The sequence below is a fragment of the Copidosoma floridanum genome, unplaced genomic scaffold (genome assembly GCF_036245765.1).
Source record: "Copidosoma floridanum isolate Cflo_tuat_1 unplaced genomic scaffold, Cflo_Japanese_pri ptg000013l, whole genome shotgun sequence".
Classification (NCBI taxonomy): domain Eukaryota; kingdom Metazoa; phylum Arthropoda; class Insecta; order Hymenoptera; family Encyrtidae; genus Copidosoma; species Copidosoma floridanum.
Window position 1 is genome coordinate 23,933,036 of NW_028321890.1, and position 12,642 is coordinate 23,945,677.

At 46.6% G+C, this 12,642-nt stretch overlaps 1 protein-coding gene across 1 annotated transcript in view; it reads right to left on the reverse strand.

Annotated features, from left to right (window-relative positions):
• The window catches only part of LOC106647336 (nephrin), an 81,313-nt gene that overhangs the window by 67,038 nt on the left and 1,633 nt on the right, over positions 1 to 12,642 (reverse strand). The window contains exon 2 of the mRNA XM_089591344.1: positions 8,360 to 8,679. Coding sequence (XP_089447470.1) covers positions 8,360 to 8,480 — 121 coding nt within the window. The 5' untranslated portion in view covers positions 8,481 to 8,679. The remainder of the gene's footprint in view (positions 1 to 8,359; positions 8,680 to 12,642) is intronic.

The window sequence follows — 12,642 nt, forward strand, 5'->3', positions numbered from 1 at the left end:
CATTGTACGCGTACAGCTGAGTTAATAACTTCCAACTTATCCACTACGCACAGACTATTTTTTGCAATAAAAAAAAATTCCTTTTGATATTGTACGCGTTGCATATGTGAGCGCCTAAAAGTTTAACGAGACGCGCGTGAACGAGCGATGCCCCTTTGTGTAAACAGATGCGTGCGTGTGCGCCCGATACTTTCCTTGGAGTACTCGGGGATATATATCTATTTTTCACAGTTTAATGGCTCTCTTACCTCCGTATCGCCATTATTTATGACAAACGCGGGCGTTTTATGGTGCTTCGTTGAGGAATGACTCTGAGCGCGCACGTGAACTACTTTGAGTTTATCGCCTCTACGTGAGTGTGGATGCGCAATCGAATGCTGTGTAAATAGAAAAAAAAGAAAAAAAGTTTGTGCCCGTCAAACACACGAAAGTCGAGTTGCAGTATATTGTCTGTCGAGGATACGACCACCAGAGCGTCATGCCATTGTTACGTTTGAGAAAAATGCACTGAAGGACATTGATGCGGAGCCCCCGAATTGGGACTCAATGGCCGTTAACGGAAAGCAAACGGGTAATAAGCCCGACGCGCACCTCATTAACCACTGGCTGGTCAACGCGTAGGGAATAACAATACCCGCCACCGAAGGGTGACATACGCGCGTGGAACAAACGTCAGTTTGCGGGTGAACACGCAGCGGCGTATGTATTGATAATTATAGTGGCGAATGGCTAGTTATTGTGACGGCAACAACGGCGCATGCACCCAACATTGTTTTTCCACTGATCGATACATATCCCGGTCCCTGGAGCGCGAGGATGCTACACCCTTTTACATGATATCCGGGATCACGACGACGTTGTCACAACGGTGATTTAAAATATAGTTATTGGCAATCGCTCGGGTTGGCATCGAGCTTTTCGTTCGTCTGAAATAGCTCGTTGTACTGCAGTGGCCCTGATTTATCAGTAACATTTGTAAGCGCTGCGTGTTCGGGCCATTGTGATGTTGTTTACACGTGAAAAGCTGCTCGTTGGTGGTTAACAACTCCGAATGAATATATCGGGGTATAGGTATGGGAAACGATCAATTTCGCGAAACGTTGAGGATTATTTTTGTTATTGACGAATTGATCCACATGGGAAATAGAAGGGGTGACAGTTTAGAATTGACGTAACTTGGTCGAAAAACAACGAAAAGATTGTTTGTTGAAAAATTGCTTCAAATCATATCGGACAACATTGATCATTCTTTTTGGGTGCTTTTTTTAAAAAAACAAAGCCTACAAAGTTGCGTACGAAAAAAAAAAATTGTTTTTCGTGGATCGATCGATAAGAGTCGGTTCCGCATTTATTTCTCTACGAAAACACACACGCACGAACGTACGTGCAGACGCAAACAAGCAAGTATTTGCACTTGATATTCGTATACCGTCGAATGCAGCCTATTTACACTCGAGAATCCGTTCTCGCACGCCCCACGGAGAGAAAGAGAGAGGGAGAGAGTTTTCCACAGTGGCCTCGAGATAAATATGTCTTGCGCTTTATAAGCCCAGCCCCGAGCTCCAAACAAGTCCGGAATTGCTTTTGCTGTGTTTTCTCTACGAAGGGAAATACACTATTTTGGACACATGCACGCGAGCTCTACGTCAGGGTGTTGGTCCTTTTATCCTCTGATTCATCGCTCAAATTGGAGCTCATACTTTTGACAGAAGTCAGTGCCTATGCAGTTTTGCCTCGGCTATAGCAGCGAAAGAGAGAGAGAGAGAGAGAGAAGCTGAGCTCGCGAAGGTAGTTTTCGGTCGCGTGTATCACTCCCAGTTAATTAACTTTGCTCTGCTTGCACTCGCTTGTACACCGTAAGCAGTGGGTGTACTTTTTTTCCAAAACAAATTTCCAAGATTCGATTAAACCTTTTTTTTTTTTTTTTTTTTTTTTTTTACTACTATTTATTCATTAGTCGCGCTCAAAGTATGGCAAATAATCTCTCGCACGGTTACTTTTCATTAAGTTAGCGAAATAGTGATTTGTTTGAAAATAAAGCAAATTTAATTGAATGCACGGTACCTACGAACGACAACATTCTGCTCGACAACAAAGATCCGGCAGATTACACTGTATTATATACCTAAATTTAACGGATCATCGACCGGATTCCCGGAATAATCGTCAATTTTAATTACCACGGCCGTGTAATACAACGAGAGCCACCGCGAGAGATTAGACGTTATAATGCGCTCGCTCTCGGATACAAAATGAAAATTAAAATGGGGCCCAATATCGCTTTTAATTAATTTAACGACCATTACAGTGTAAGTACGTAAGCGTTATAATTCCCTGGCGCAGAAACAGAGAGAGTGCGGCCGATAATGTGGACTCGTAAATCAGAACGCGAGCCGTGTGGGCGGCTGTTAATTTTTATCCCTCGCGTAAAGCGAGCGGTACATGCCGGTTCGTTACTCGTAATTACCGGCATTTTTCAATATTTCAAGGGATACAACGTCAGCAGTATTTTATCGATGGTGGCTTTTTTCCTGCCCCTCATCCCCGTGCAACGGTCAACCGTTGGACACAAGAATTGGTATCTCGTTCTACTTACCCCCGAGTCCCGAGCTCGAGAAGGGAACAAACAATAATATATTACACCTCGATCCAGCAAGGACGAAGGGAGGGTACATACACACACAAAATCGAATCCTCTTACTCGATCTCCGGGCCTTGGAAACGCGTCTTACAGTGAACCTCGTATAGCTTGAAACTGGATGGATGACAATTGGTTATCGCGCTAATTGAGTAGAGAGAGAGAGCGCGTATTCAGAGAAGGGGCAGAATGGCAGTGGTTTCCCCTAATGAGAAGGATGATCGAGGCTTTGGTGGCTGATGGGGGAGGCGCGCGAGAAAATACGAAAACGGGATTTCCATCCAGACGCGGTGGAGATTCCTTTGGACCGACGGGGGATTTCTTACGCGTTTGTTTTGAGATTTCCCAGTTTGAGCTCCTTGCCGAACTTGCTCGCTCTCTCCCCGTCCGCCAACGATTGCGAGCAATCGCGCACCCACGGGCTAACCACTTTGGGGTGGATGTTTGCAGTGCCAACCCCCTCCCCCCCCTAGCGCACTTTCAGGGATTGCGGGCGTGTGTTTGTGCGCGAGAGCACTTCAAGGACTGACTCGAGGCTTAGGCGGCCGAGTGCGCTATAGGCAGGTTGGGATGAGCCTTTGGCGGAAGATATTCGGCTTTAAGGACGTTTTGACGATCGAGATGTACTATGGTTAAGGGATGATTGCGATTCCGATGAGTTTTCTTCTTCTTCGAGCTCAAGAATATGCACTTTCAGTTTCAAAATGCACTTTTCGGTGTGCGGCCACATTTCGTCAGAGGACGGCAAGGTAAAAACCATCCTTTGACACTTGACACCGTGTACTTGGAGTATTTGGAAACTATGTCAAATGAGAATGCTCATCATGCGTTGTATAAACGTATCATGTCCAGAATTTTTATCGACAAAAAAGTACAAATGGTTTCTTTCGTAAACAAAAGAGAATAAAACATCACATATTTCTGATACCTTCGTTAGATATAGCTCATCATTTAACGGGTCCGTTTGTACCTACTCCAATAGAGAGGTATACATGGTTTGGTATAAGATCCAAGAACCGATACACACAGTACGACCTCCTTATTTCCTTGTGGCATATAGCAGCCTCCCAAAAGGCACATATGTACTGGGTAACTTGCAATACACCAGCAACGTAGTCAGCCAGCTGGTAATTGATTATCGATACCAGAGATACGTACTCGCATTGCGGCATAGCGTGTGTTACACAATACGCGCATGTACACACAGGTGTGGTCTGGCCGACGAAGATATGCAAGCCAATTCAATGGCCAAGAGCAAGATAGGACGGACGCACATGTAGAGAGTAATGGAAGCTTATTGGCTGCAGCTACGTAACAGCTCCACCTGATGTATACACGTCCCATCCTTCGTCGAGGTGCCAGCAAGAACTTTTGAGTTCTCAACAAAGGGAAGATTGGCAAGGTCGGGAGGGACGAAGAAAGAGGGGGGTGGGAGGATGCTTATTATTTGCGCGTCTCCCGTGGCACGTATTTTTGCGTCCCGTTACGGTAATTTTACAAACGAGGCCTCCGAGGTTACACAGCCGAGCTCCAACGTCACGGGCCAGCAACACCGTTTGGCGGGCTGCTGATCATCTCGTAAATCGAATAAATTACACGGCCTCGCGGTTACTGTGTATATATGCTGCAGTACAACATCAAAGAAACCAGTGTATAGCCAGCCACTTGATTTATGATAATTTTCATCGGCACCCATCCACCGAAAGTGGGTACACAGTCGTTTTTATGGTCGTCCACGCGCCGGGGAGTCAATTTTCCCCCCCAACCGCCGCGCAACGTTCATAAAAAATTAATTAGATCCTCCAGAGGCAGCCGAGCACGCACACTGTCGGCATCGTATATACGCGTGATAACACACGATCGCGTCGGCCCTATTGACAAGCGCTCCGTGTCTATTAAACATTACACGAGGAGCAACAATGCACTACCCCCCACCCCACCACCTTTGACTATGTCCTCGTTTCGCGATGTAATGGTATTACCAGCGATGCGCTTCCACACGTGTTTTCTAACAGGCTGGGAAAAAAAGAGCTGGTGGACCGCTACCCCCTACCCTTCGTTCCGTCGAAAACAAGCCTCGCCGGGGCTGATGCGGGAATTCGCTGTTGTAGGAGCGTTTAAACACTCGTCCGTCGGCATCGATCGTGGGTACAAAAGCGGTAAAAAAAACTGCTCGGTCTGCCGGCCATCCCCCTCCCCTCTGGCCCTTATAACGAGATGCGAGGGTACACAGGCGGCGGGTATCATCGGCCCGTATGGTTGGAAATTCATCAGGTTATCCGCTCGCGCTGTCACCGTTGACAATCAACGCCGGCTCTTTGTTCTTTGTTCAATGGGGGGCCGAGGGAAAAAGAATCGACGAGCTAGTAAAAATTTACCTCCCGCACTGCTGCAGTGTGAATATAATGATGTTACTTGCACTTGCCAGTTGATAATATTTTCGTGATCGAGGAGAAAAAACAATTTTGCGAGTAGCGAAACTATCGTTTGACATCAGGGCACGGGGGTGGTTTTTTTTGTCTCCTCTGATGAATTCATTGTTCGCTACCTCACTCGGAAGCCAAAAGTATGGAGGTTCATTATAGTTGCCGAAAAATGGGAAAATCGTTCGCCGGACGAAAGCGGGGAGTTATCCCGAATCCCTGAATATTCATCCAAAAACGCCACCCCCACCATTTCGAAACGCGAAAAGGGAAAATTTGACGAAACAAACGCGGGTAAAATTCCAAATGCGTAAAATTAGAATACCTGCCACCCTACAATAGGACGGGGAGGGGGTGGGACGAGAGCAGCCGGGTAAGAAGTTGCGAGTGCCGCGGAAGTTTAGTTCCAGTGGGGCGGAGTACATGAATGGCCCTGTAATAAGGCTCGAGGGTAATTTTATGAGACGCACGACTTGACTCGTCTCTGTGTACCTTTTGCTCTCTTTCCGCTCCCGTTCGCGCGTTCCGGTAATCGGGCCCACAGTGTAATCTCACACCGAGAAATTTCTCAGTAGTTCCGACGTTTCGAGTTACGATGTATCTTTGCGACTTGCCGTTTCCTCGCCGTGTTACGAAAGTACACGTCTACTGGATTTAATTTGGTTCGTTGATTTTTCTCAAAAAATTTATTCGACGCTACAGCCACTATTTTTCCTCTTATATTCGGGAGGGGAATCACCAACAACCGAGAACTTATGTGCAAAACGCGAGACTAGCCGTGCACAAACAATATCGGTAATCGCGTTATTTCCATAACACGGGAAAAGCGTACGCCTATAAAAAGCCAGAGCGATTTAGCACGGGTATTTACGAGCTCGCGTTCTTACGCCCACAGAGTTAGAATTTCTAACGCGAACAAACACATACACAGTGGAGGGGGGGGGTGGTATATCTCACCCGGGGAATCCTCGAGCCGCGTTTCGGCGAATAATATTCGGACCGGATTTCGCAAGCTCCGCTCTTTCGCGCGTAAGATAAGGCGCGAGGGTGGAAGAAGATAGCGCCGGGCACACGGCTATACGTAACGTAAGGAGAGAGGGCCTTCGTCCCTATCGACGCGAAAGTCGAGCTAGCGCGAGAGTTGTGGGTGTTTGGTTACCGGCTCGCAAAGAGAGACGATGTATACCTGATACGCCATAACAACCATGCGTTTTCTAGTTTTCACTTATTCATCGTTGTAATGCAATTTTCGATTACCAAAGGACTTTTGCTCCTTTAGATGAATAATAGGTATACCAACGTTAGCTCGCGTCAAGCTCTGGAAAAACGTCACCCCCCCTCCCCGGTGTCAATAATAAATCGAGAGCCAGGGCGCATCTGAAACACACTCGGGAAGATAATCCCGTCCCATCGTTCATTCCCTTTCCTCTCGCGTCCCACGTTTGAGAATTATTAACGCCACCCGAGCAGAGGTGCTGATCCCCGGTGTACTCGGCCGAGCGGAAAGAAGAAGCGAGTCGCGGATAAATAAAAAAACACGAGGGCACGAGTCCCGAGTCGACAGAGTAGGTCCGTTGGGTCGCAACGAAATTAGGGAAGACAAGCGGCAAGCCGATGTTGATTCCCGCCCATCGGGCCAACAAAGTTATCGTTAATCCGGGGACCCGTGACGCCGCCGCAACCCCATTCTCAAACTCCGTCTTCTCCGTTGCAGTTTCGGATCAGCGGCTCCTCCTTGCCGGGAAGACCCACTCTCGACCACCCCCCGCCAACAACGAGGTTATCGCAAACCTGATAGTTAGCCCCCACCCCTTTAAAGCGATTTCACAGGTAGAGGGAGGCGTTGGGGGGGGGAATATCCCCTTTTCGTTTTCCGAGAGAGCAGGCCAGCTCGAGTCCCGAAACTGCGCGACTTGAGAGAGCTCACGGGGAAAGTTTGCGAGCGCGGTCGGCCAACTACCCTCTCTCGGTGAAGCCATTGTGCGTCTGCTGGGCCCCGGTGTGGTATATATATATACACGTGGAGGGGCTCGAGTGTCCCGCCGTTAGGCAGAGAGCGGGCTTCCTCTCGAGAGCCACTGCAAGCCTCCTCGACCATCTTTTTATCCCCCTTTCTCCCTCCCGATTTGTTTGGTGTACTCGAGACACAGCGAAGGGTAGCGTTTTGCGTCTTCGAGGGAAGGAGGGTCAGGTGCGCTCGATAATCTCCCCTCGAGAGCGGTAGCCTTTTCAATTATTCTTCCCCCCCCCCTTCCACCTTTATCTCTGTGATGTACAATATACTCCCCTTCCCACCCTATCTTTGGCTCCTTTGCGCGAAATTCCAGCTATCGGGATCGGCTTATTGTCACGTAGCAGTGTAAATCACCGATGGAGCCATTGGGTGACCCAGTTTTTGGGGCTGCAGGAAAAGGGATGGACGGATAGATAGACGCGCGGACCCATTGTCCGTGGTCGCGGCCCCGGGACGGAAGAAGAACTGACTTTTGTTTCTGAAGTTCGGCGCTGTTTGACCGCGCGGCGCTTTTCATTTAAAAGTACGGCCGTACGTCAAAGACGGCCGGGTGGGAAGCGGGAACTCTTTTTTTTTTTTTTTTTTTTAGTCCCTTTTCCCGTCCAGTCATGGAGGACCTGCCACGGGCGCCAGGGGGACAAAGTTTCGTTGGTCGCTCTGCGGCGGGAGCTGGTACGCGTGTGGGCAAAAGCCTCGCGGGTGCATTTGTACTCGATGAGAATAACTTGCGCTGTTCAGCTTTTCTCCCCAGTCTATGGACCCGTGTTTTGTTTATCACGGGGTGTCTTGAGGGAGAAGGATACTAATTGAGCTTACATTCGACGTTAAATACGAGATTCCAAACAACCACGAATGCACCCGCGGTTACTGCAGGAAGCGGAGGACACTTGGGACCAATTAAAGTTACTATTATGGGGGTGCATGTGTTTTGACTTAGTATGCGTACTGATGTCATTAGTAGTTGTAATAGCATAAATTAATTTTAATAATAATTTTTTAATCGTGTAGCTATAGATTTTCTCCCCATTAGCCCCCCCTTTATTGCCTTGTACATACCAGATAAAGTCGGGCTTTAGTACAACAATGAGTGTGTCGTGGAATACGTGCATTTTGTGCATTTTGTTCAACTCCATTAATGGATGTAATTTCTCACAATAGCGGTAACAATTGATACATTGTGTCACGTTATCTTAATGCATAAAAAAATTTTAATTACATTATGAGTTACAATGCGTGAAAGGAAAGTTATTTAATTAATAATGCAACGAAGGTATATATACGTACTGGGAATTTCCATTTCAGTCTTTTGCATGGGCTCCTTGTCCAAGCTATCGGAACTGCCCCGTTGTCCCACGGCAATGGTCAACAGCTCGACGCAAATCAAGACGAGGATGGTCGATGCCATTGTTGTCGATTGGTGCTCACCACGAACTCTTGATCATCATGTTCTTTCAGTTCAGCTGTCGCGCACTATATATCACACTTTTTTTTTCTGCCGTGTTTGCGTACAGTCACTTTACGTTTACCATGGTTACAGGGGCTCAATGTTACCACGTCATTTATTAACACATTGATTGTAAACTATTCGACGTCGAAATCTTCCACTGAAAAAATCAATCCAACTATGTATTCGCGAATTAAGGAAATCTAGAGCAACCTTTGCAACGTCAATTTACTCAAATATTAAATAAGAACAAACTTCGTTATTCGTTCTAATTTATTTTACATTATTTGCAATTTTTCGGTTACATCGTAGGAGCCTTCGTCGAGTGCTTTAATGCAATTAACATAAACTAAAGTTACTTGTGCTCAACGTTGCATAAGTTACGAAATTTAACAGAGTGAATGGTAAAAATTGTAAATTGAAAAAATTTGCATAATGTCGAAAAGTTTATGACGCTTCGTTAACCTTAGAATACTTCAAAATCTGAATAACCGTGCTATCGTTGGAGAGGAGCTTGTTACCATTTAAAGAGATTCAGTTTTTGAATGAATTATTATTTATTATAATCCCTTCGTCCAACATAGATCGCTGAAAGTTCATTTAACTTAAAGGGGAACTCACGAGCTGCAAATAAAAAAATATTAAAAAAAAAAAAAAAAAAAAAAAATCACCAAGGAACTGCAGCTGTAAATAGCTTTTACGATAAAAAGCTCGATTTCAGTCATTCAATCACGACGAAACCCAAGATAATGATTACAAACAAACCTAAAAATTATAACGACGCAATCACGCGACTATCTCGAGAGAACATCTCAGCTGAAATCGCTCCTCAGAGCGTATAGGGTGCGTCATCGTCCGTAAAAGAAGCCATACCGTCTCGTCCATAAATAACAGCGTCGGTAAAATTTAATACCAGACGCGATATTTATTACGTACTCAATTGTACGGGGGGACGAAAAAAGTCCATTACAGGTCTCTCTCGCTCTCGGAAAGGGAGAAAAAGGGCACTCGGCTATTCAATCTGTCAAAAACTTGAATTCCGTAGCGGATGGTTTTTGCACACCGACCGTCTTTTCTAACAAAAAAAATTAACTTTTACATTTCGCTGGGACGTCCACGTAGTTACAGCGCGAGACAGTGAAACGAGACAATTTTCCTCCACCGCAAGTCGAGTGTCGCCAGCAGTCCTCCCAGCCATTACACAACTCGACCATCTTCCACCGATGTCTGGGTCAGGGGAGACAAGCGCGTTCGTAACGTGCAGGAGTGATTGGATTCGCGCGAGCGAGCGTCTTGGTGGTAGTCCTCGTGTCGAAGAAGATTTAGCGCGGCTTGCGCGTCCGGGGGTGCGAATCTAATCACGCCGGCGACGGATCGAGTTTATTACGAGGCACCTTCTCCCTTTATCCGTTTGTTTCCCCGATGCTTTTTGCACTTGGAAATGAAAAGGAATTACGGGGCGAGCCGTGGGTCTCGGTTGCGGGGGTATATAGGCTCCGATTGGTGTGCGGTGGATGCACGAATGGATGAGCACTGAAATGGACGAACGAGGTGGATGTATACAGTGCGGAGGGGAGGCGAAAATAAAAAAAAAGAGCAGGGCTTGGGTTGCAAAAGGGCTTTGGTTCTTTTATTTTTGTTTTCTGATATTTACGAGGCCAAAAGTTTTGCACGCTTGTTTTTCATCAGCAGCGGATGTAAAAAATATAAAGCTGTCGACGGACCTCTTGAATTATGGATACTATCGCGAACGATGCCGTAACGTGCCATCCATACGTACACCTTCGAGCCGAGTGTCAAGAGTACATAGTATACTTTCTAGCTCGCGTCTGACCAAACTTGGGTTTTACTACTGAATCCGGCTTTACAATTGTTTTTTTACCTTTACGAGTATTTGGCCTTTGAAAAAAAAGTCTCCACCCGATTGTTTGAAACGGAACAGTATGTTACCCGTTAGTTTAATTAAAAAAGTACGCGTTTGTGCCCAGGGAGCCCTTCCGACGTCCGCAATCCTCGCAACTTTCTCTCTGAAACTCTAGACCGGCTCCTGGATTTTTTACTACTGCGCGGGGTATCCTTTGTACCCTAATAAGCAAACGTTACGACAAGTTAAACAAGACGTAGCCTAGCTAAGAATTGTTAGAATCTCGGGCGACGTGTAATTAAGACCCCGCTTGGCGCGTCGTGCTCGAGACATAAAAAAGAGGGCATATGCACGGCTTCCACAGAGGGAGAATGGATGGGGAAAAAAAGTAACTAGAGCGAACGTCAAGGAGGATAGGGGCATTAAACAGAGAGAGAGCAGAAATTTACGTCATCGTGGAGATATTATGGTTGTTTTCCTCTTCGCGAGGAAGTTTATTTTCTCGAAAAAAGGCATCAGCCAAACGAGGCATAGGTCACCAATTCTCTATGTATAGTATAGTTCCCGTGCGTATACTCGTGTGCGACTGTTAACCACAATGAGCTTCGCCTATGTGATTCGCCACCAGATGTAACTGTAGCTCGACTCGGCACGTAATTCGTAGCTGGACCCTCGCCATCGAGCAGATAATAAAGAGGAAGAGAGAGAGAGAGAGAGAGAGCGACGAAAGCAAGACTGGCTCGTGACGCGGTGGTAACTGCGAGCGCTCGCCTACCAACTCGACCGAGGGGATTTTTAATTGGTGCACCTACGCACCACCACGAGTAAGCTAATACGACAATGAAACGGCTCTTTTGCGGAGCGGTGAGTGAGAAAGACTGACCCCCAAAAATAGATAAGAGCACTGTCGTTGATTTCTGGTAGGGTTGGTTTTAACATTCACTCGTTAATAAGTAGATCATACAAATTTTGATTTATATAAACGGTACGATTATAATTAGGTGGCAGGGATTACGGGGCAGTAGAGAAAAATGCATAAAAAAGGTATTAGTTAGGGATCGTGGGCAAATAATATTTTTCTCGTTCAAGTGGAACTTCTCTATTAATTCAAAGAGGTTCAGTAATAATACTCTGTGCTTTCGAGGGATTTGTTTTCACGGGGAGCTTAATACAGCTAATCACGTGAATCGACATTTTACGAATCCCAGGGAACGATACTCGATCAAAGCTCGATCTGTTGGCAGTACAGTGCAAAGAGAAAACTCGACAAGCCGATTATACAGCGCTATGTAACTCCCCTTTGACCCTCGAACTCTTTAATCTAGAACGAGAAGCGAAAGGGGGGGGGGAGAAGACACACAGAGAGATAATACACGTACTCACACCAACTGGCAGGTATGTAGGTACAGGCGCCCCCCGTCGTATATGGCACACGATTGTCCGCCACGTTACCCTCTTACGTACGCTCGTCCTTCCTTCCGCGAGCGAATCTAAACGCGATTATGAATTCCACTTGGGGAAGCCGGTGCTGAATGAACGTAAGAGGATAAGGGGCGGCTCAGGCCGCTGCTACTCCATTGGGGGAAGAAGAAGGTGCATCGATTGTATGCGAGGAGGCGAAGATAGAAGTGGGATAAAACGAGCAAAGTTCGCCAACTATGGTAAGTGGGCACAAAAGAGGGTGGGATGACCCGAAAACTGATGTAACCGAGGCGTCCGCGCGAGGACACGTATGGCCGTACAGCCGATCATCCCCCCCCCCCTCCTATATGCTTCGAAGGAGATGAGGCGTGGTTATATCCCATTGCACGCGCTGCCGCTATCTACCTTTCCTTCGACTGCTCGTATGGGTACTGATTTATTATTCTTTGCTTGTTTTTTGTCGCTCGAGGCGTGAGCCCGCAGCCGTCGATCCCTTATTAGTTTTCACGCTCTCGTATTTATTATCTCGGCCGAGATCGCTGGTGACAGTCGGGGGGAGGGAAGTCTAATTAAAAGTTGCTTTTCGTTTGACTTGCAGCTTTGCAACCAGACCCCTTTTTTCTCCCTCCTTCGGTTCTTTCTTTTTTTTTTTTTTTTCAAGCTTGGGCGCGCCTCTCCGCAGTGTGTATATATATATAAGTATCGCGGGCGCTGCTCACGAGCTTTCCAAGGGGTTGCAGGGAACGCCACCGTGAATATATTGCCAATTTAAATTGATGATTACCAATTAAATTATCCAGCGTCACGGAGTAGCTTGTGCTTGCGAGTCTTGTTTTC